This window comes from Oryctolagus cuniculus, chromosome 10, assembly GCF_964237555.1.
Source record: "Oryctolagus cuniculus chromosome 10, mOryCun1.1, whole genome shotgun sequence".
NCBI classification, from domain to species: domain Eukaryota; kingdom Metazoa; phylum Chordata; class Mammalia; order Lagomorpha; family Leporidae; genus Oryctolagus; species Oryctolagus cuniculus.
The window spans coordinates 60,735,360-60,759,818 of NC_091441.1; the positions used below are offsets into that span (position 1 = coordinate 60,735,360).

At 39.1% G+C, this 24,459-nt stretch overlaps 1 protein-coding gene across 28 annotated transcripts in view; it reads right to left on the reverse strand.

The window, feature by feature from the left end:
- DLGAP1 (DLG associated protein 1) overlaps nt 1–24,459 on the reverse strand; it is a 1,071,624-nt gene that overhangs the window by 342,771 nt on the left and 704,394 nt on the right. For 4 of the 28 annotated variants that reach the window (XM_051852112.2, XM_051852113.2, XM_051852114.2 and 1 more), the window contains exon 2: nt 2,727–2,840. The exons of 22 other annotated variants lie outside the window; for them this stretch is intronic. In XM_051852112.2, the coding sequence (XP_051708072.2) occupies nt 2,727–2,840 (114 nt within the window). Of the gene's footprint in view, nt 1–2,726; nt 2,882–22,925; nt 23,666–24,459 lie in introns of those variants that run through there. 2 more of the 28 variants (XM_008261110.3, XM_070050437.1) reach the window with 2 other exon arrangements.

The window sequence follows — 24,459 nt, forward strand, 5'->3', positions numbered from 1 at the left end:
CCAACTACTATAAAACCTAATCTGTATCAGATCATTTTATTATTGTTTCCTTATAATTTCTTGGCTCCAACCATGGCCTAACCTGGTGCAGGCTAGCACAACATTCCATTGGCCAAGGATCAACAAGCACTTGGGCTCTTTTGTCTCTGTTCCAGCTTCCCTTTCTCACTAACTATATCCCTACAACTTCCATCACCAATCATAAAGAAGATTTTCCCATAGAGCTGAAGGCTAACCTTTTCTTTGGGTTTCCCTATATCTTTTCCCTCTGTGTAACAGAAGTGGAAAGACACAGCAGTCTTGGACTAGGTCAAAATAGTAGTCGCAGTCACAGAATTGTCCTTTCTTTCAGTCTTTGCACCCCTTACATGCTGGTGTGCTTCTTTCTAAAACTTTCGAAGACATGTTTTCCTTTCAATTTAGAGTTGAAGAAACTAAGTAAGAACTGGTTTGATTATGATACTTTTACTAGCCCTCACAAATCAGTGACAGAATTTTCCTCTCTATTGTACCACTAAGAAAGAAAAAAATGTTATCAACTAAATTCTGTTACTCCATAGATCATATGGTACATCCCAATACTAGAGATGCTAAAATGTGAAACATGCAAGCCTTTGAATCAATTTAAACCCAAGTAAGAATATGTATGAAAAGAAAAAGAAATGGGTATATTCTTGATTGTAATTATAGAACTTAATGTTCACATTTAATAGCCAGCAATTAATAATAAGCATTAGCAGTCATCTGTGTCATGCTTTTGCAAAAAGAAAGTCACATAATATCTCATGATCCTTACAATTATCTTGAAAAAATAAGAAGGCCATGTATTACAACCTCAGATCATCAAATAAAAAAATTGGGGACTACAGAGTTAGTAACTAGTGCAGAGTGGCATTATGCTCAAGTTGAGGATAACCATTTGTAGTCCAGGAGTCTAACCCCAGCCCCACCATAATAGTAGTGTCATTTAATATCCCTTTTGGGTAACAATTGTTATAGTATGATAATCTATAGAACACATATTTCAGATAAAACGATTCATAAGATTTAAAGGTCTGGTGGGGAAAATAGTAGATAAATAATGTTATGCTCTTTGAAATAGAATCACAAGAACTATTTCAGATGTGGGAACTCTTATTTTTAAAAGTCTCTTCCATAGCACAAGTAGTTTGAATGCTCCACTTTGGCTGGGCTGCAGATATTGAAGGGTAAGCATTAGTCGGTATAGTCAGACATTCTGTGCCCATGATGGTCTGGGAGACAATGGCTGAGAGATGAAGCCATGTGCATGTGACTCCCTGACAGCGGTTTGTCTCAGGATGGGAAGTTGGATGGTGAGATTTGGAGTAATGAACATGTGTGAGATTTTGGGAAATCTGAGAGCCACAAAAGGAATGAAGACACTTAGAAAGCCAGGGCAGGTGAAATGGAGCATCTGTCTTGAAAACACTCAAGGGCAGGCCTGTGTGAGTCTGTAAGCAGCTTTGGATTGCAGGAAAAGCTGATGAATCTAAAGCTGGCACATAAAGAAAAGCTCTATTTCATCAGGAGCCAAAGAAGCTGGGAGAAACAATGCAAGCATTGGCTGATTAGGTAGAAATAAAACACCCAGCAAGGGAGAACAGTGCTGAAAGGGGTGGGTGTGAATAATAGGTCTGTATTTTCAAGGCTACCCCTCAGCGGTTGTTGATGTCTTCCCAAGCACAGGGTGTTTCAATGACAGCAACCAGGGAAATGAGGGTGCCTGGCTATGACTGAGGATGCCAACCTACTTTGCCCTTCCTGACCTTGATGAAGAAAAGTCAAAAGAAGAGAAGTCTGTTCAAGGAGCATTCACAAAGTTCACTGAAATCCATGCATCTGAAGGGTCTTGAGAACGCTTATGAAAAATGCATGTAATGAAAAAATTATGCATGGATTTTATTTTTTGCACCCAAATCGACTTATCTTTTAATTCTATTTCCCCTGAACTTTTTGAAGTACTTTTATGTTATAAGAGGAAAGTCAGGAATTTTATGGAATAACCAACAGTTATAGAATAATCTCTCACAGCTGGGAGCAATGGCTGGTTATTTTATTTCAATTCTTTTAGAAGCCTTAAGAAACAGGCATTATTATTTGCATCTTACTACTGTAAAACTGAGACTCCGAAAAGGGAAGTGACTTGCCCAAGGTCATAATACAGCCAGTAGAAGTCTGTCTGGATCTGATGGCAAAGCTTTTAAGAACATCACCCTACCACGGATGAAGACAAGATAATCAACTGAATGAACACATAAGCTAAGAAAAAGAAAAAAGAGTGGAGCGCATGCTCCTTCTGAACTGTGCTGTATTTTTAAAAAGTAAAACGTAACTATTAAAGTAAGCATGAATATCTTGTCACTAATTTGCCAGCACTGCTAAGAGAGAGTTTAAAAAAATAAAGAGTTAAAATAATTCCATCGTGAGACAGTGCTAGATGTTTCACAATTTCATGGCTCCCTCACTGGTTGCTGGTTGCAGCTACTGCTTAAACACAAATGGACAGTTCGGGGGAGAATCAGAAAACCTTCAGGACAGTCACACCTTTATGAGTGGACTGTTGACCTCCAAGCATCCTCATCACATTTTAGCAGTATAAGGAGGCTTTGCCCTGGATTTCAAGTTTCTGCCTACAACTCTACAGAAATGGCTGTAGTGATTGGCCTTCTAAGCACTTTTAGTGGGCTCTCAGATTCCCTACTCACTCGGCTCCTTTGCATCTTCTTTGCAGCTGGGAGAACTGTTTTTCTGCTCCACACCGCTTTCACCTTGACAAATGCGACTTGGCTTAAGTGTCCCTGCAGCCTTTTTAGCTTGCTCTTCTCATAGCAAAAGCAGGAAAAAAAAGAGCAAGAACAGAAGAATTACATTGATGCGATGTGCAGATCACTAGGTATGATTGTCATTTCCCAATCAGGAGAAGATCTCCCTGGCAACCGCCCTTTCTAACTCCCCCTGGTAGCCCAAAGCTTGTGTAAAAACTTAATTTGCTTCCGATTGCTTAAAATTACCTTTTTAGGACAAAAGTACCTCTTTTAAAGAAGGGCTTATCTCCTTTGCCACAGTCTCTTCAAAGAATGTTTCAAAATGCTCTTGAAAGAATAGATTTTTAAACAGTGATCTGTAATGATGATTTGCTCACTACGATGTAATGGAGTTATCTTCACCCACAAACATTGGTAGGTATCTACAGGGCATCTAGCACCACAGCAGGTGCCAGGAAAATACATCAAAAACATTTTATGAAACACAGTCTCGGTCTCAAAGGAGTTTATGAGTTTTAAATGGATAAGGCAAATTTGGAGGTTGGATGAAGGAAAAGAGTAAAAATAGCTTTAAAACAAGTCAAGCTGAGTTGAGTATGAAATCACAGTACCTCTGAATTACCTACTGAGTTTGGAATGTATTCCTATAAATCTCTTCCCTGGGGGTGAAATTGTTACTTTGGAGTGGAGTTGTGTGCGTGTATGTGCGTGTGTGTGTGTGTGTGTGTACGTGTGTGTGTGTGTATGACATGAAAGGGCCACTGAGGAGCAGCAGTGTGGTAGTATAACAGAGGGGTAAAGTCTGTAGCTTCCAAAGAGGGGAGACATCTTTGGAGGCTGGTGGAAAATGTGATTGAGGTACTGGCTGATATCAAGCAGGGTGTGTAGCAACACATCAGGAAACAGTAACTACAATGCTAGACTCTAGTATGATATAGGGACAAGAGTGAAGTGGACATAAATGGTGATGCGGAGGCCTAAGTCAGACAGGCTGTGAGGATGCACTTGGGCTGGTTCCTAGGTAACATGGCCTTTCAGTGAACTTTAACCATGATGAAGGAAAGTCTAGTTTTAAGGACTGAGCTTTGCATCTTGGGGCAATTTGTAGGAAGTGTGATTAATGACCTATTGTTTCCCTCTCCTTGCACATAGATAGTATTAGGTGTGAGGATGTAATGTGCTTCCTTAATCAATAATCAGGTCTGGTAACCATTACCAGGTATTCTCTGATTTTCAATGTGATTGATAACCACACATATATCTGTATGATTTGAACCTGATTCCATGCATGCACCCACTCTGTAAAAAAGTATAAAAGCTATAACCAAAGTTAAGTTTGTGGAACAGTTAACTGGTTGCTTATGAGTTAAAATCCTTACTTACTAACTCAGTAAACATTAGCTTTGATTTTTCACGCAGATGATGATCATTGCAGTCAATAGGGGAAATGGATTTTCTTAATTATTCACTTTGTATTTTAACTAGAATGGATGTCTGTAGGTTATGCTAGCCCAGTTACACTTCCAGTTCTTGTAGTACTAGCCCCGTGAGTCTGCTTTAGGGAATCATTCTGTGCCCCACTTGAGGGCCATGGGCTTCAGTCACAGCACAGCAGCTGGGCTAACCCAGCTGGGACACCACACTCCCACACTGCTTAACTCAGGGTTGAGTGTGTGATCTGAGCCAGTTCCATCAGTAAGGACCTGGGGGCCTTTGCTTGGAACATTGGGACAAAGATATTCTTTCTCCTGAGTTCATTAGTAGGGAAGCATGTGGCTTTAGGATCTGCTGATAGCCACGTTGTTTTCCCTAATACACAAACATCACTTCACATAATATCAAATCTCTATGTTGTTATTAATCTAATTGCAAGGATGAGAAATTGACACTTAGTGGTATTACATAACTAATACTGAATGTAACAGCTACTACCTGACAGAATTGAAAGGCATGTTTATCTCCCCCAAATTTCCATTTCATTTTATCATACTGTGATGCTGTCTATGCATTTCAGAACTAACAGTAAGTTTTCATCAAGCCTCAAGTGTTAAATTGTTGAGAGAAACAATGCTATAAGCATTTCCAAAACTGCAACAAGTATTAAGAGCTAGATGTTTCAGAGAACAAAATGACCTTAAAGTAATCGTCATAGAACACCCAATACCCTGCAGGTACATGGTTGATTACAATTTTTAGTGAAATACAGTTAAGAATAAAAACAACTTCAAAGAGTACAAGATAAAAACACAGATTTAGGTCTATGGTAAATATGTACTGACTTCCACTGACTATGTAGGAGATAAGCCAATGTAGAGGTTTTTCTTAGTTTTTATGCACCTGTGCATTTTCTGGCATATTGGAGTCATGTCTGATGGCTTAGAATGGTTAGCTAAGCCATTGTATTTTTCCATTATTGTTATAGACACTAGGGTGCTGGTGTATGTTCACCACAATGCATGTGATTTGTAGCTATAATTCGTAGTTCCAAAAATGGAATTCCCCATGGCAAATTAGAACTCTGAGTCTGGTAGGAGATTGTGAGGGTAGGAAATTGGAAATCTTCCTCTTAGGGTCAATGTATGAGTATCATTCATTGTAAATAATTTTTTAAAAAACATTTATTTATTTATTTGAAAGACAGAGCTACAGAGAGAAAGAGAAACAGAGAATAATAAATAAATACACACATAAATAAATAATCTTTTAAAAAAAAGAATCATCATGGAGAGAGAGGTTGCCTCTTGAGGACTTGAGCTTATAAGTTATGCTTTAACCTGTTTCTGTATGCAACATGATATCTACAACTAATAAGAGTTGTCACATAAGCATGTATGCAGATGAGTATGAGAGTGATCAGAATCAATATTTCTAAGCTAGCTCAAGTTCCATTGAAAGGAAATGTTCCAACTGCAATATTCCTTATGCATTTTTTTCATCCTTACGGGGTTCTGAGGTAGGGTTCTGTTTCTTACTTCCAACTTCAGTTTCTTTTCCTTCACTTTTAACTGATCAGTTAGTGGTTACCCTGGAGTTAAAAGTAGCATTTCTTCTGTAACTTTATCAAAATGCTTAAAAGCAGCTTTCATTTGTTCAACACTATTTGTTGAGTGTGTATTATCAAATGAGTGCTGCATCAGGTACTGGGGACAGAACAATGTATACAGAAAATCTCTACCGATATGGGGAAGGGGAAAGACAGACACTAATAAAATAAGTAAAATGGATGTTAGATGCAACATGTGATAAGAAGGGAAAGGAGAAAGACAGCATGTATGTAGCGGAGCAGAGGGAGGTAAAATACACTATCTCCACTGTGTGCTCACTGAAGGCCAAACTGAAAAACTACCTCTGAGTAAATGTGGACTGGGATGATGGAGGGAGGATGCCAGAAGTAGGAAGAGGAGCACATGAGAAAGTCCTGGGGTGGGGAGGGCAGGCCTGCAATACTGGTAGGTGCAGGTGGTGTGGGCATTGTGAGTTAGACAGAGATGGAATGAGCAGGCAGTGATGATGGGTGGCTGGAATCCATTTCAGGTTGGCTTTGCAGGTTGATGTAAGGACTGACTTCCACTCAGAGTAAGATGAGAAGAGAATGGCAGTTTTGATGAGAGATAGATATGTTCTAATTTAAAAGATTTTCTAAGATTTCTGAGTTGAGAATGACTAAAGGGGAGCAAAGGTAGAATCACAGATGACATGCAAAGCTGATGCATGAATCCAGACTAGAGTAAAAGGTGGGGGACCAGGTAGTCATGTGGTGGAAGGAGAAGCCGGGGCAAGCAGGATTCTTCACAGTGATTTTGGTGTTTGGATTGAGAGAGAAAAGGGCCAAGGACGACCCAGGGTTTTTGACTGGGTCAGCCAGAAGGATTGAATCCCCATGAGCTAAGATGAGAACAACTAAGAGAGACCAGATGGGGGATGATAAATAGGAGATCAGTTGAGATAGTTTAAATCTGAGATGCTCATGAGACATCTGAGTAGATGCTGAAGATATTGGACATGTCAGTATGGGAACTGACACAGTCAGGACTGGAAAAATCCATGTGGATGCACATGTGGTACATTAGCTCTCAGAATGAAGGGACTAGGGATGAGTGGTGGTGAGGGGCAGAAGTGACCCAAGAGATATGCCCATTCAGTCTTGCTCCAGCAGAGGGGATAGGAGAAAACAAGCCACAAGCAAGGCAGTCAGAGAAGAATCTACCAGCTGTGTTGTTCTGGGAGCTGAGTGAAGATAGTTTTTTATGGAAGCAGGAGTGTTGAATTGGCACACTAATTTTTCCCTCTGGTCTTAATCCCATGGGACATTAGATCAGCAATGCTCATTTCACCTCTTAGACAGTCATTGTATTATACAATGGATTCTATTGTTCATTAATTATCTTTATCTTCCCAGAAATATGCAAATATTGAGATAAAGGCTATTGTTTTCTTCTTTTTCTTTCTACAGTGGTGGCTTTTAAATGGTTTTTAACTATGTCTTACTATACAAAATGCATCTTACTCTGTGTATGCTTGCATACACACCTGAAAGAAAGAAATATTTAAACTTCTCGCATCCTGTATGCCTAATCTTCTTTTCTATTCCTTCTATTGTATTCTATTTAATTAAAAATAATATTGTTCATGACCTTCTACATTGATTTCACTAACCACTAATTGGTTGCAACCATGAATTTGAAAAACACTGCTTTTAGAGCACCTGGCCCAGAGCCTGGCACATTCATGATTAATCAAGGACACAATTATTCATCTTTGCTTCTTCCAAAGTACCTTTGGTAAAATAAATGCTTTAATCTGTGCCTGTTCAGTGAATAGTTTTGAGATCCTAAAGTAATACTTCTTGAATTGAGTTCATTGGCCCTGTTTTACCTTTACTTTTATTGAGTGTACTTTGCAGAATGTTTCTTAAAAGCACTCTGTCGGCCGGCGCCGCGGCTCACTAGGCTAATCCTCCGCCTTGCGGCGCCTGCACACCGGGTTCTAGTCGCGGTCGGGCCGCCGGATTCTGTCCCGGTTGCCCCTCTTCCAGGCCAGCTCTCTGCTGTGGCTAGGGAGTGCAGTGGAGGATGGCCCAGGTGCTTGGGCCCTGCACCCCATGGGAGACCAGGAGAAGCACCTGGCTCCTGCCATCGGATCAGCGCAGTGCACCGGCCGCAGCGCGCCTGCCGTGGCGGCCATTGGAGGGTGAACCAACGGCAAAGGAAGACCTTTCTCTCTGTCTCTCTCTCTCTCACTGTCCACTCTGCCTGTCAAAAAATTAAAAAAAAAAAAAAAAGAAAAAAAAAAAAGAAAAATCCCTTCTGAGTTCCAAAACAACTAACCTACAAGCAAATTTTATTTAGTATACATGTTCTGTATGCTATTTTTTATCATCTTTTATCCTCATGGTCAGTCCCTGAAGTAGGTCTTACTGTCATCGTCTTGTGCTTGAAAAACTGAAGTTAAAGGGTGGGCATTTGGTATTGGTTAAGATGCCTTAGGCCATCTGCATCCCATGTTGAGTGCCTGGGTTAGAGTCCCAGCTTGCAGCTTCCAGCTTCCTGCTAATGTGCAACCCGGGAAGGGAGCAGGTGATGGATCAAGTAGTTGGGACCTTGCCACCTACATGGCCCCACCTGTTGTGCTCATTTGGGTAATAAACCAGCAGGTAGGAGATCTCTCTGTCTCTGTTTTTCAAATAAACAAATAAAAAAGTTTAAGAATCTGAGGAGATATTCAGACAAGTAGGCCAAATTTACTTCTCATCTAAGTACAGTTGGGTCTGAACTCAGGTTGACACAATTCCAAATCTATACTACATTCATACAGCATGTGCCTTCCCTCTAGTGATAAACTCCCTAAGAGTTAACACAGTGCAACAAGAATCCACTTCCTGAGTTTGTAGGTGTGCTGTCTGGAGAGTGGTCTAAACATGGGCTGTATTTACTCAGGACTTATATATGCCTGGCTCTTGTTTTAAAGATTCCTTAAATTAAATGTAGATAATGTAGATTAAATTACACATCATGTCTGTAGTTGGACTTTTCAAAATTCTAAGACTTGTGACCCTCATATTTGTTGTCCCAGCTGCATCTATTTCAGGTCATGGATAATTAAGGGAAGCTTTTCCCTGGTTCCTAAGTGGTAGATGCTTCATACTGGCATCAAATTCCATATAAATCAGAATAAAAAACAGTTGTTCTAAGGTGAATGAAAGCTTTTTTTAGGTTTGGATTTATTTTGTTTAGTTTTTAAAATGTTTTGAAAGCCTCTGCCCTTCCCCTGGAGGTAGTTGATTTAGATCCTGCAAGAGCATTCATATATCAGGCCGCCTGCTCTTGCTCTGTACACGCAATAGTAGCCCAATGGATAGACTCCATCTGGGTAGGCACCACCAACCCCAGCCAGACTCTCTCTGACTCACAGCTGCACAGGGTCCTGTTCAAAATGACACTCAGGTCTGTCCTCATTCTGAAGACAGAGTGTTGTTTTTTTGTTGTTGTTGTTTTTTTTTTTTTTTTTTTTTTTTGACAGGCAAAGTGGACAGTGAGAGAGAGAGACAGAGAGAAAGGTCTTCCTTTGCCGTTGGTTCACCCTCCAATGGCTGCCGCGGCCGGCGCAATTTTTCAACAATTTGTATAAATGATTTTTTTCCTTTAAGACTTGTTTCATTTATTTGAAAGGCAGAGTAACAGAGACAGAAAATGTTGGTTCATTCCCCAAATAACCATAAAAGCTGGGGCTGGGTCAGACTGAAGCCAGGAGCCTGGAACACCATCTGGGTCAACCACATAGGTGGCAGTTACCCAAGTGCTTAGGCCGTATTCCACTGCTTTCCCAGACGCATTAGCAGGGAGCTAGATTGGAGATGGGGCAGCCAGGACTCCAACTGGCAGTACTCACATGGAATGCTGACACCCTAGGCCACGAGTAAACCTGCTGCACCATGATGCCAACTCCTGTTTTGTCTTTCTGTATGGATATGTAGAAGATGGAAATGGAGCAGTAGCTACTACAGACAGCAGGGAAAAACCATAATAATGCTGAGCCTTTGAGAATTTCACATTTTATAGAAAGCCTCTGCCCACATTTGTTTTGCTCAAGGTATCAGTGCAAATGAACTGTAGTGACAGACAGGTTAAGTGATAAAAATGGACATGCATCACACATCTTGCATTTTTATACCATGATCCTAGATGGTAAAAACTGTAATGAGGGAAGGATGACTTATTCATTTGGATCTAGAAGTAATCAGAGCATTTGCTAATGGCATGCATGCTCTATTATTTCTTCTTTTTCCAAGCTTAGAAAGGAATTCAGCCCTTATAATTTATTTGGGGGAGACAAAGAGACAGACAGAAAGAGCAAGCTTCTATCCGTGGTTCATTCTCCAAATGCACTCAATGGCAGGGTCTGGGCTGAGTCAGCCCAGAAAAGGAGCAGGAATGCAATCTAGGCCTCCTACATGATGTGTGGCAGGGACCCAGTCACTTGAGTCATCGTTGCTGGCTTCTCGGGTCTGCATTGGTGGGAAGCTGAAGTCCGGAGTGGTGTTGGGACTCTAACCCAGGCACTCTGATAAGTGCTAATCCAGACACCCTCCCCAAAATTCAGTTTTTGGTATTCTCTCTCTTGCACAGGGGCACTAATACATTTCATATTCAATGATGATGTGTTTTGCTATAATACAAGTTGTGAACTACTCATAGACAGTAACAATGCAGATATATTTCATTTGAGAAAAATTTTCTTCTGTCATTTTTTTTTTACCCTTTTGACAATGAGTCAGGTTGACCTGTTGAGGGTTCTTGAGACACTTCTGCTTCCTCTTAGTAACAGTGTGGGTTTCTGCAATCTATGGATTTAGCTATAGCTGAATGAATGACATTTAATCTCCTACTCAAGTTAGCAATTGTTTGTTCAGAGTATAAGGTTCTGAGCTAATAGAAAACTATTAAATTAAGCTCCACTCATGATGTCTCACCTGACAAAAGGGGTTATTTTCTTTTTTCCTTGCAATAAATCTAGATAAATGACTAGGGAGAAATTCTATTTTGTGTTGGAATGGTCATAGGGAGTTGTTATGTTTTTTCTTAAGAGGAGATATTTCTTAAATCAGGAAAACATAATCCATGTGGATTCCTAGCATCTGCCAAGCCAGTCAAATTTCCTGAGATGATTGGCAGAAGTCTGCCACATAGAGACCACATAGCTGGGGTGGGGAGGCCACTCTGGGGGTTGGAGAGGGAATGGGAAGCTGTACACTGTGTCTTCTCTCCCAAGTCACACCTTTCTCCATCACACGCAACATCTGACAACTTCGCCTCTTCTGTCCTGGCTGCTCCTAAACCTTGTTTTTGAATTTTCAGCTTGTTTCAGCTGTACATAAATCATGGGACACAGGGGCAAGGCAGGGTGCAGTAGCACTCTGAGGAGACTCTCATAAGTGACAGCTGAGTTTTTCAGCCAAATTATCTTGAAGACAGAATTTTCTGTTTATGATACTATACATTTGTTTGTTTTGATTTTGTAAACACCTTTTCTTTTATTCTAATGTTGCAAAGAAATCAAAATGACCTATAAAAATTTTATCTGGAAAGTATTTGGGTATCTTGAAATATTTAAATCTGCAGTTTCTAGCTCAAGTGATGAGAAAAGTAGAGGGGAAACTGGGACATTGGATTTGAATCTCTTGAGAGCCATTATCATAGACTGATCCACGAGGAGTTAATTCAGATAAAATTTTAATACCTTTATAAGATACTTGAAATGCAGATTTATGAAGGATAGAATAGCTCTAAAAATTCTATTATTGCACAAGTTGAATTATCAATGTAAAAGTCATAATCGATTTCTAAAGAAGTTGATAAGGAAAACACTGACTGAAAGACTGAATACATAAAAACCATTTCTGTAATTTATCCAGCTGATAAATGGATATAAAGATTTATTTGCTAGATGACTCATCATAGAATTGCTTGTAAGAACAAAAAGTGTGACAGTGAATAGAGTTCCTCAATATGTGCTGCTAATATATTTGTACTAATTCTTTAACATATGTGAATGATATAGTAGAACATGGTCTACCTGAAGGCAGGGATTTGTTTTTGCTCAATTCCTCAAACTCAGTATTTAGAACCATTTAAAAAAGGGTACTAAACACCTGCTAATTGAATGAACACTTCCATATCTCACAGCATTTCATAACTATTTAAAAGGCTATGGTGGATCTCTATGTACTGACATGGAAAGATGATGACTATATACTATTAAATGAAAAATGGTAAAGGGTTGGACAGTATTTGTTGTATAATACCAGCTTGTTAAAAAGAGAGGAAAGGAAGTGTGTATGTGTGTTTTTACCTAGATTTATGAGTGTACTGCAAAAAGTTAATGGAAAATGGAATTGCACAGTAAGTTTATTTTGGTGAAAAACATAAAATCCATACATAGTTTTTTCATAATTTGCCTTTTCCATGAATTTTTGAAGACCCCTCATATAGATACACATACATATATGTCTCTATTTATGTGTTTGACTATATGTAGAGAATATCAGGAGGAAAATGTTAAAATGGTCACATTAGTCGTTATCTTTGGGGAGCAGGAATGGGACTCGGTGGGAGGGGCAAGGGCTTTTATTTTCAAAGCTATATCTTTCTGTACTGCTTGAATTTTTTCACATTTAACATAGGTAACTTCCTTTAAACATGAGTTTTCTGGAAGAACCTCAAACCTACAACCTATTGTTGTAGGTTGATCTAGTGTTTAAAAAACTTGTGTTTTCTTTACCGTATCTACATTTAAAGATACAGCTCTATTATGTGCAGAGGCAACCTAAGGAAGCAATTTTAACTGGAAGTTGATGAAAGCTGGGACTGGCAAATCATAAATTAGAATCTTCAAAGAATCATCATTAGAGAACATACTTTGTTTTCCTATTTCTTCAGCTTTGGCTATCATTTTGCATTCAAAGTTAAGAAAATCTACATGTGGCTGTATGCACAAACCCATATGTTCTGTGTCAGTTTGTACCACTGATTTCCAATGAGATAAAAAAATAGCTTATTTAAACTTTGAATTTTCCCATTGGGTTTAGACACTTTGGCTGTTTATCCAGTAGCACTCTGCTTAAAAATAGATGAGATGACATTTGTGGGTGCTTTAAAAAAAAATCCGTTGGAGAAAGCAGCAGAATTCTAATGCCACAGTTACCATTTACATTATATAAGAATGGTAAGTTTTTAAGGAGTGAGGGCTTCACAGAAAATATTCTCCTTTCTAATATATAAATGATAGTTCTTTTGGAATTGATTGCAACCACGGATCTGAATGTCTTGCCTGAATTTCAGCATTTCATGATTGTAATTAACTTAATGGAAATAGAAGCATGGGTGGGAAGACTTTCTCCTAATTGCATGTGGAAATTGGTTCTTTTTTCATCCTCCTGACCTCTACTCTCCCCCATCATTTTGCCAGAAACCATTTCTTGAGCAGCTGCTATGTGGTAGGCCCTGTGGTTACAAAGACGAATATAAGGATAATGTTGGGTATATTTTACCTGACTTTGTAGATCTACTTAATAGTGTTTACACTAATCTGTCAAAAATAAGAAGTGGTTAATATTAGCCTGAAATCTGCTGTCATATGATTCCACAGAGTCTGACTAAAGAATTCAAATAGGTTGAACTGAAAATAGACTGTCATTCGAATTTTCAGACTGACTAGATATATGAGAAAACTATAGTCAATTAAAGTATGAAATATTAAAATCAGTGTTCCAATCTTGGCAGCATTGCTGATGGCAAAGGATTATGACACCAGGAGGAAATGAAACCAAATGCACCATATCACTTTCCCAACCAGAATAATATACCTATCTTAGAATCTTCTTCTGTTTGATTTTATTTATTAAAAACATACACTTTGAGAGGAAATTGCATTTATTGAGTAATTTTAAAGAGAAAATCAAGTCCATGTGAGTGTACAGTGTCTGTTACCTCCATGGCACATTTTTTTGTCTTCAGTTTTATGGGAGGTTTCTCTGAGCACTCATACAGGCTAAAGGGATTAGACAGGTCTTCTGTTTTCAGGTGTTCTCCTGACCGATAGCTGTCGGTAGAAGGGATTTGCCCACTGAAGAATTGCCCTTTTCGCCCCTCCTGCTATGTGACTTGAATAGCAGACTTGTTCCCAACCAGGTTTGCCACCTGCTCCTGCTCTGAGGTGGCCTGCTGACCTGATGCTACAGCAGTGGGTGGCCAGGTTAAGAGGGAGAAAGCTTTCTCAGCCTCCCATTTCCACAGCTGAGACTTAGACTCTGCCTCACAGAGGGAGCCTAAGTGGCCCTCCTACTGGATACATTGTTTCATCACCACTGTACTTTCCTTTTCCTAGATTCGGAGAATGCTTTTAATGGTCTGGGTCCCCCCTAAGAGGAAGGATTTATTGTTTTCTTTTGAATAGCATGGTACAATAGTTCTGAGCACCCCGTGGCATTCCATGCAAGTGATAAATGCTGATGATGAACAACGAAGCAGGTTCTTGAGGCCCTGTGGCTGGCTACAGAGGAACTGAGAATGAGGGAAAAAATAAATTAGTTCCTAACACAAAGGCAAGATTTAGCCTCTCATTAGATCCAACTGCTACATGTGAAAAAGTTTGTTAATAAAATGGCACAAGGATTTTGTGAGGTGGAGCCAAGTGAGCGGAATGTGTGTTCAAGATGTGTTTTCCATCTTCCTTCCAATTTTGGATGCTATGATGTAACAGGACTTTGGAATCAAGCATATGTTATTTTTTCTTCTTTTCCTTTTATGTTTAAACCTCTGTTAAATGAATTAGCTCTCCCTCCTCAATAGCTCAGAGTGTTTGTTTCTTTCTATAAAAAGGAAGCATTCAGAAATGAGAGAATAGTTAGGAAGATTTTCTTCTCACTCTTTCCAGCTTGATTTGTATGTGTTTTATGACTCAGGTATGAATACATTAATTTTGGAAAAAAACAAGCATTATTAATCTTATACTCTATACAAATGTATCTTCAGCCTTTTCATAAACAGAATTTTAAAAAATATTGAATTTTTAAAAGCATTAGACATAATTGATCATTTTGTTTTGAGAAAGTGAAATATCTCAGATTATAAAAGTCATGGATAGGCAAATGTTAAACACCCTTTTTTCTCTCTAGATTCCATGGTAGCTTGGAAAATATACATTTTTTAAAAAAACCAGTATATTACTGTTGATGAAATCTAATTTCTTAGTAATTTCAAAATCATGTAGATTGAGATGGAGCCATAGATGAAAAACAATGGGGAGAATAAAACACAGTGGGGAGAAGAGAGAGATAGATTTTAGAATAATAGCCAACCAGCAGTGGTCAAAGGATAACTCAGTGGGTGAAAGAGCAGAGTGTTCTTGGTGTCATAGCCCAAGAAGATTGGTTATATGATGGGCTTGATGACAGAGTAATCAAAGCTGGTGAAGCTAACTAGTCTGCTTGAAACACTAAATGGTAGTTGTTTTTTATGGCAACTTTTTGTTAGCAACTCAGCAGTTTTAATCACATTACTCAGGTTCTTCCAGGTGTTAAACATTCCGCTGCGTGGTTTATGCACAAACATGACCAGACATTCTCAGCAATTTTAAAGCACCAGGAACTGTGCATGCTGGATGCACACATTTGCACCATTTACTGTGTTTGGCATTGTGCCTTACACACACAGAAAGCATTCCAAATTACATGCTCCATGCATGTCAGAAGCATGTAATTTCTATATAGTGGAAAGCTGCAACTTTTTTTGTTTATGGTAATAGGTAAACTCAGTTAGGTTGTTAAATGTATAAGTCTAAGTTGGCAAAATATGTCAAAAGATACAGAAAGAAGATGAAATAGTTTATAATTTGTTCTTGCAATTTGGGCATACCAAGTGGGCCTTTTGAGTTGCTTTATTTGTTGTGGGTAGATACTGTATATATTTAATCACTTGATGACTTATTTATAATGTATTTAACTTACATAAGATAATTTGTATGACAAATGTGAACATGTGTTACTATTGTTTTATTTATTTCTGTAATACAAAGATAATGGTGGCATCCTTTTTATAAATTTTGTCTTTTTTAAAGTTTTATTTATTTATTTTGAAAGTCAGAGTTACAGAGAGACAGAGACAGAGAGAGATCTTCTATCTACTGGTTCAATCCCCAAATGACCGCAGCACTGAGCCCAGTGGAAGCTAGGAGCCAGGGGCACCATCTTGGTCTGCCATGAGGGTGGGAGGGGCCCATCTGCTGCTTTTCCTAGGCCATTATCAGGGAGCTGAATTGGCAGTGGAGCAGCTGGAACACAAAACGGCACCCATATGCTGCTGGCTTTGCAGACAGTGGTTTTACCTGTTACGCCACAATACCAGTCCCATAAATTTTGTCTTTAACCAGACCAATTTACCCTAAGAGAAAAAAGTTGTAAGTCTCAGAAACATGTCTCATGTTCAATTCATCAGGCAAAAACCAACCTGTGATTTTACTGTACTTGAAGTATACATTTCACATATTTTGTTATTCTTGTATTGATTGCCTTGGCAAAAAGTCATGTCATAAGAAAGATTGAAAATTAGATTTGGGAGTGAAGAGAACTTGATCTTAAATTATAGCTCAGGTATTGAGTTGTAGTTTGAAGTATAAAACAGAAGATAATGAAATTAATAGTGGTTTCATGCTTGAAGATGTTCTTGTGTTATTTCCTTCTATTATTTCTTACTTTTGAGAGGTTAGGGCACAAGGATTTATTTTCTTTAGACACTGACCATGGGGTTCATGAACTTTCTTATCCTCTTTATCTTCTGATAACTGTACCCCTGAGATATAATTAAATGAATTAATCTAGTCACTTCTTCATTCACATTTACTGAGTGCCTTCAATATACCTATATACTCCCATACACCCATAGATTCCCATTTATGGGAGTGGAGGACACAGAACAACAGACTTATCTTTTTCCCCAGGGGTCTTTCTGTCTCCTGGAGGGGAGAGGGAAATGAGCACTCAGATGTGCTTGTAGTAAAGTGTGGAAATTGCTAGAATCTATATACATCGACAATACTTGCATGGAAGTCAGTTCAAGGAGACTTGAGACTTGGATGAGGGGCAAGGCACTGCCTTCTGGCAAAAGACAGAAGAGGACATCACAGAGAGGACACAGTGCGTGAGGAGGTACAGGCCCATGAACAGGTGTCATGTGCGCTGTGGGAGATGCCAAATTGTGTACAACACGTGGACAGCTCAAATGAACAAACTTCACTGTGGACTAACACCTCTCAGGGTACAGCAAGAAATAGATTACTGTGAGGGTACTTAGTCTTGTGTTAATAGTCTTGATGTGGTTTAATGACCTAGGAGTTCTTTTCAAAGATTTCTTGGCCTGACATTTCTATCACCAATGTGACACTGAGAGCAACAGTGTTTCTGGGATACAGGTTGTCTGTCTTGAGGCCTATGCTAGTTGCCTTAGGGAAATTCCCCTAACCAGCCTTACTTTGGGACTGATCATTCTCTTCTGATCAGGGCATTCCACCATCTGCTTTGCCATCCTACGCTGTCATGTCCCACACTCAACCACTACTCATTGTCCTGCTTCTCTGCAAGACATCACTTGTCTTTATGTCTAAAAGCCCCACAAATGGCTTCAATTGTTCAACCCGACTCCTTCTGGTCTTCCTCTAACCCAGGCACTGTGATACCACCAACTCTGTATGCAGAAATGCACTGAATACTCAGACAGCCTCTCCATTGCAAACCATCAACCTCTATAATATCATCTTTCTTATATTAACATTTTATTTCTCTTTATCAGTTCACTGGGAGTCATCTTTCAGTGCTCAAAATATCATGCTAAGTTTCCCCTGGCAGCTGTATCAAATGACCACAAGCTCAGTGGCTTAAAAACAACTCACATTGATTCTCACAATTCTGCAGACCAGAAGTACAGAATAGTTTCACTGAGCTGAAACCAAGGGATCAGCAGGGCTGTGATACCTTGGGAGGTTCTAGGGGAGAATCACATCCTCACCTTTCCCACCTTCTAGAGCTGCATCTCTTGGCTCATGGACCCTTCCTTTATCTTCAAAACCAGGAGTTTCGCATCTTTAAACCTCTGTCTTTCTCCATGGTCATATGGCCTTTCTCTGTGGTCATGCAGTTTTCTGCTGCCTTTTTTTTTTTTTTTTGGCCAGGCAGAGTTAGACAGTGAGAGAGAGAAAGACAGAGAGAAAGGTCTTCCTTCCGTTGGTTCACCCCTCAAATGGCTGCTATGGCCTGCACGCTGTGCCGATCTGAAGCCAGGAGCCAGATACTTCCACCTGGTCTCCCATGCAGGTGCAGGGCCCAAGCACTTGGGCCATCCTCCACTGCCTTCCCTGGCCACAGCAGAGAACTGGACTGGAAGAGGAGCAACCGGGACAGAATCCGGCACCCCAACCGGGACTAGAACCGGGGTGCTGGCGCTGCAGGCGGAGGATTAGCCTAGTGAGCCATGGCACCGGCCTCTGCTGCCTTCTTACAAGGACACTTAGAATTACATTTAAGGACCCCCCAGTGATGCAGAATAATCTCTCATCCCAAGATACTTAATATAGTCACAAATGCAATGTTCTATTTGGAATCATTCAGTTTCTTGGTTCCAGAGTGTGGCCCTAGGGTGGAACCATTATTCCTCTGAGTACAGTTCCTCACACCATCAGCATTGTTAATTGAGTACTTATTCTATGCCAGACATCACACTGTAGGCATCATTATTATTTACATTTTACAGATGAAGAAACTGGGGCACAGAAAGGTTAAGTAACTTGGCCAGGTCATATAGATAGAGAAATAGTTGAAAGGATTCAAGCCCAGTTGTGTCCAACTCAAAAGCTTTACTTCTTCGTACACAGTATTGTCTGTCACATTTTGTGACTCATTTGTGTTGGATTGGATCATAAGACCCCAAAGACTATCATGGTCAACATGAAAATGGAAAATTTTCCAGAAATTGAGCATGCCCCTTCTCTAGCTGCACTTCTAGATATTTCTTCCACTGAGAGTACTGCTAATTAAGTGGTTGGGTGGCAACAAGCAGCAATTTGCTTCCCCAGTGGAAGCCCCCTACATAGGCTGACATCAGGCTCAGGTTGAAGAACATTAAGGACAAGCTGAGTTCAGGCAAAAGCACCATGGAAACAGTAATGATAGAGCATGACCAGGAAAATAATCCCCATTGAAAAGGACAATGGAGGCCCAGTTACTTTCACTGTAGAGAAAGTAAGAAAGGCTGAAAACTCCTGTAGACATAAAGGCTGTAGAAGAAAGCTGGAGAATAAAGAATCTAGCACAAAGAAAAGTACATTCAGATTAACAATAAGTGAAAAATACACTCTGGACAGACTTTTGGAGGTCAAAAAGGGACTGAATACTGGCAGAAGGTAAAAAATTAAAGATTTTCCTTTGCTTACTGCATACTTTTAAGAATTAAGTTTTTCTTTTACTCTAAGGAGGCAGAAGGCCACTTGGAGGATAGAAAGAACTGGTACCTGGAATAAAAAAGGCAGAGGAACATATTCCTTAATATCACTTATGGAAACTTGAATCTCAACTCTCTCATTTCTAAAATGGGAATGTGACCATGAAAATCAAGAGATTTATATGAGCTACCTTAACATAAAATTGTGTGGGAATGATTGCATTCAGTGTCTACAACATCATCAGGACAAAATGTAATAAAACTTTTTAAAGAGCCCAACTAGTTAATGTACATTGGAAGAATTTACTCCATATCAGGTAATGTGCTCAATCATGGACCACAGACATGAATAAGATACTGGATATCCACCCTCATTGAACTGATAGGTTAGTGAAAAAGTCTATCAAGCAAACAGGCAATTGTCCTACATAAAGTAGAAGCCTGATAAGGAAATAATAGGTGTTCTGAGAACATATCGGGAAATAGTAGTTCGCTCAAATATAGCCAGTCGAAAAGAACTTCCAAAAGGAATTGCCATCTTTGACATGACTAGAAGATTGAGAAAGGATTAAGTAGGGAAAAGGTAAGTTTGGAGTTGATGGACATGAGACAAAAATGGAAGGAACTCATGCAAAGACCTTGGGCAAGAAGAGCACTTGGTACCTACGAGAAAGTGAATTATAGCTCAGAATGGCTGCAACGCATGGAAGAGAGAGTGTTAGGGAATGAGGCTGTGAGAGGGAAAAGGCCCTCAGTTACGTCACACCCTGTGAGTCATGTTAAGGAATTAGGACTTTATCCTGAGGATAAAGAGCAACCATTGAGGGATTTTAAAGCAGCAGATATAGTGATTCCATTTCCAACTGAGAAAGATCATTTGAGCTATAATGTGCAGAATAGACAGACTGAAGAGAAACTAGAGGTGGAATACCAATTATGAGGTATTTACAAAAACCTAGTGAGAGATGAGAGAGATTTAACTGGGATAGTGGAGCGGGAATGGACAGAGGTGCATAAAAATAAGATGTATAGGACTTGATGGTCTCTCCATTCATTCATTCATTCAACCAACTTTCATGAGTGTGCCTTAGAGATGTGATGTGAGGGTGAGGTAGAGGCCATATCAGGGTCATCCTCTATGTTTCTGGATTGAAAATAACGGGTAGAGTGGTGCCATTTACAGCGTGGGAAACACAGGTAAGGCAGCTCCTGGGTAACCTGGGCAACTGAGTACAGTTTTCAGCATGTTAGGCTTTGAGTAACGGCTTTATTTTTGTAACCCAGATATCGTTGGGTCTCCCAGCTTGTTAGCATAAATGAGGTCAAGTTAATGATAATAACCAAGTCCACTGATATTTCAGTCCTCTCTCATTTTTGTTCCTACTCCAGTTAATTCTGATTGTCCTCAAGAATGGGCTTCACTAGTATCTGGGAACAAATCTGTTTGCTGCCTTCTGTCAGTCCTCTGTGCCATCCATAGTGCCAAGAACTTTTGACGATGGTAGGCCATCTGTAACAGCACTGCTGTACCAGTCACCACTGTCCTCAGTTGGTGGCTGCTCTGTGGTCTCTCTCTCTCTATGTGTGTGTACATAGGGAAGGAGGTACTGTTGCTTTCTCTAGATTTTCTCCATTAATTAACAGAGAGTTAGTGTGTGAGTCTGTAAATTACACACACATTGCATTTGGCATCGCTAAAAATAATTTAAAGAACTAACAACTTTGGACCTCATCCCGAAGCATGCACAAGTTGACCACTACAGAATGAAGAACACGCAAAAGATGCTGACCAAACACCTTCACATTTTCATCACTTTGGTGTCAGGTGACAATTGTGGGTTAAAAGTCTTGATGGTATATAGAAGTCTTCTTATTGTACAAATTGCAGGAAATAAAAGACAACAGCTTGGTGGTTAGAAGGGTTTGTTGCTGCCAGTTTTAAAACACGGAGCAATCTAAGGATTCTTGATTAGTGGTAATGGGGAATAGGGAAATGGGGGAAATACCAGAATGAAGAAAGTAAAAATGGATGATTTGGAGAGATGAAGTGTGAGAGTTAAACAGAAAAAAAAACCAAAAAACAAAAAAACAAACAAAAAAAAACACCTTTCAAATCTAGCCAACCCACCACAGTGGAGCTTTCCATGTAGCTCTACAGAATAGCCATGAAATTGAGCATATTTTAAAATTTTGAAGTATGAACCACATCTATCTTGTTGTTCTTAAAAATTACTTTGATAGTTGAAAATCCCAGATTCCTACTTCTCATAGGCTTACTAAATTATGGGCATTCTAAGAGAAATGTCTAAAATTTTTAGGTGGACCACAGATGAAATTTTAAGTGAAATTAAATAATTATTGGTAGCTAAATACTCATGCTCCAAATCTTAGTTCACCATTTTTACTTCTAGGAAAAACAGACATAGTGAACAATTTAAGGGGAGAAAATAAAAGTTCCTTTGTGTCTATAAAGTTTGATTGTAATGTTTAAAGAATTTCAAGAAACAAAAGCACCTGGTGTGAACAGCTCATCTCCCAGGCATAAAAACAGAATGCAAAGATAAGAGTAGGAATAGGAAGAACATTTCTTTTCTACTTCTCCAAAAAATTTTTCCCACATATTTTGGCTGTTTTTGAATAAACCTTCTGCAATATCTTTTGAGGTCACCTACTTTGAGAGAATAGAGTCTCTGATTTTCAGGTGACATGCCAGTGAGCCCAGAGTGCCTGAAAAACCCATATCTTAATTATATTTTTCATTTTTGTGATTCTTAGAGAAAATAAAAGATTGTAATTTCTCCATCTTGCTAAGCCTTTATTAGTTTCAGGTATTTGTGCTATGATCTGACTAAAATTGAAATTCCTGTGTTAAACACCAAGAAGCAGTGTCATAGAAAGCAAAGCCACCTTAGTAACTGTCTCATCACTTCTTGTTTTTCTGAGAGACAGTAGCCAAGTTAGCAATCAAAGTCTCAGAGAGAGCTGATGATTTCTAATTCTATGAACTTATCGGACAAGTACATTTTCCACGTGAACAGAAATCATTGCAGCTGCGCTAGAATCGAGAAAGTAATAACAAAAATTCACATTACTAGTATGCTGCTATTTTTAAAACACAATTTTACAAAATAAAACCCACCTAAACTGAAACTGTGGAATAATTTTAGCAATTGAAGATTGCTACCCTCTTTAGAATAGCATGTACTTAGAAACGAAATGATTCAGAAACCAACACGATGTATGTACTCTGCTTTTTTGAGAGCAAATTCAATATCAACTTATATTCTATATGCCAAACATCTTCAACAATCAGTGCTTAAATAATTTACTCTGTCTTGACTGCATCTGAATATTCTGCTGTTTAACTAAATTCACCCTGTACTATAGATGGTACAAATATTATCACACAGATGTCATTCATACCACAAAACTGGATTTTTCCCCAAACCCCTCTGGTTCCATAAGCAACCTCATCAAAGGAAAAGGGTGCACTGGGGGTACTCTTTGCAAAATTGTTCATTCCAGATTCACAAACATCAAGACACATGAAATTAACTCTAGCATGTTAAGACAAAAATTATGAATTTGCACAGAAACAAAGCACAAAAGGACTATTTCTTTTCCTTTCCATAGCCCAGAATTGGTATAAGCTTACCTTATTAGCTGAAATGCCAAACAGAATGTCTTTATGGAAAATTAAGTTCATTATTCATCTCAGCTTTGATTTGGAATAGTGCAGCTGAGAGCACTAAGCTTCTCTCTATGATTTGCTGAAGCAAAGTGGGTGAGTAAGGAGGTAAACACAGGACCTGGGCGTGGGGGAGGGTGTGTGGCCATGGCTCACAACTGTAGACTTGCAATTTCAAATTTTCATTCATAGGAAGATACTTAATGAAATCAAATCTCAGAACTGAAAAATAACACACAAATGAATACTTAGTGCAGATTTTTAAGCCTGTGCAATTTTGCATAGCAAGATAGTCACAGGGTCCTGTATATTCAGTGTCCCAGCAAAACTACATGGCTCTTTTTCATTCTCTCAGTGGCTCCCTGGGCTCCTAATTCACCTCACAACACATCTGAAGGGAATGTGTACTCTGTCAAGGAGAAGTTTGTATGGGGGAGCAATCCCTGCAATTTGCGAGAAGAGAAGGCTGGATTGTTCGACTAGTGATGGGAGGACAGGTGTGTGGCACACAATTTTGAAAACAGATGTGTATACACACAAACTGGACACAACATGCAGACAGCTAATAAACAGAAGGACTCAAGGCATCTAGGAGTAAAATATCAATCGATATCTGTCTTCTGGACATCAAGATTTTTTTCCTTTTAAGAAAAAACTGTTATATCCCTTAAGAATTCGTTTATTTTCTTCAAAAGAACTAAACATATTTTAGAAACCTCTAGGCAAACAGTTTTCAATTTTCAAAATATTTACTCCCATAGAAAAGCAGCCCCGCCAGAATGTGTCTGATTTCTCAACAGGGCAAAGGAGCTATTGCAGTCTCCTCTCCCAGGTGTTTTACTTCATAAAATTTGAGCAGGAAGCATTTATTAAAATCCAGCTTTATCAAGAGAAATCTGCAGTTACAATAGCAGGACCAGTTCTAGGTTATCAATAGACAAGGACAACATGACAAAGCAAAGCAATTTTAGTTTAGAGCAGAGATTTTTTCCAACTCACTCGATTCTGTTGCTATGTGAAACCAAACCCCAAAACTCGCCTCTCCTGACTTGATCAAAGCATGACTGCTTTTAATGAGAAATGATAAAGAAGAGGCATAATTCAATGATTCACTTCAAATTGTTGAGTGCAGTGTTATCATTTCACTCAGCAATTACATTCTCAGACATACACCCAAAGAAATGAAAACAAATGTCCACACAAAATTTGGGCACACATGCTCAGAGTACCATTATTCACACTAACCCCAAAGTGAAAACAAATCTTATGTCCATCAACTAATGAATGGATTAAAAAAAAAAGGCAGACTATCCATATCATAAAATACCATCTGGTATTGAAAAACAAAGTGTTGGTGCATGCTATGACACAGATGAATTTTGAAAAACAGGATGCTAATTGAAAGAAGCCAGTCACAGATCACATATTGTGTTTCCATTTAAATGAAATTTCCAGAACAGGTAGGTAGCTTGGTGGTTGCTCTGGGCTTGGGATGAGGATA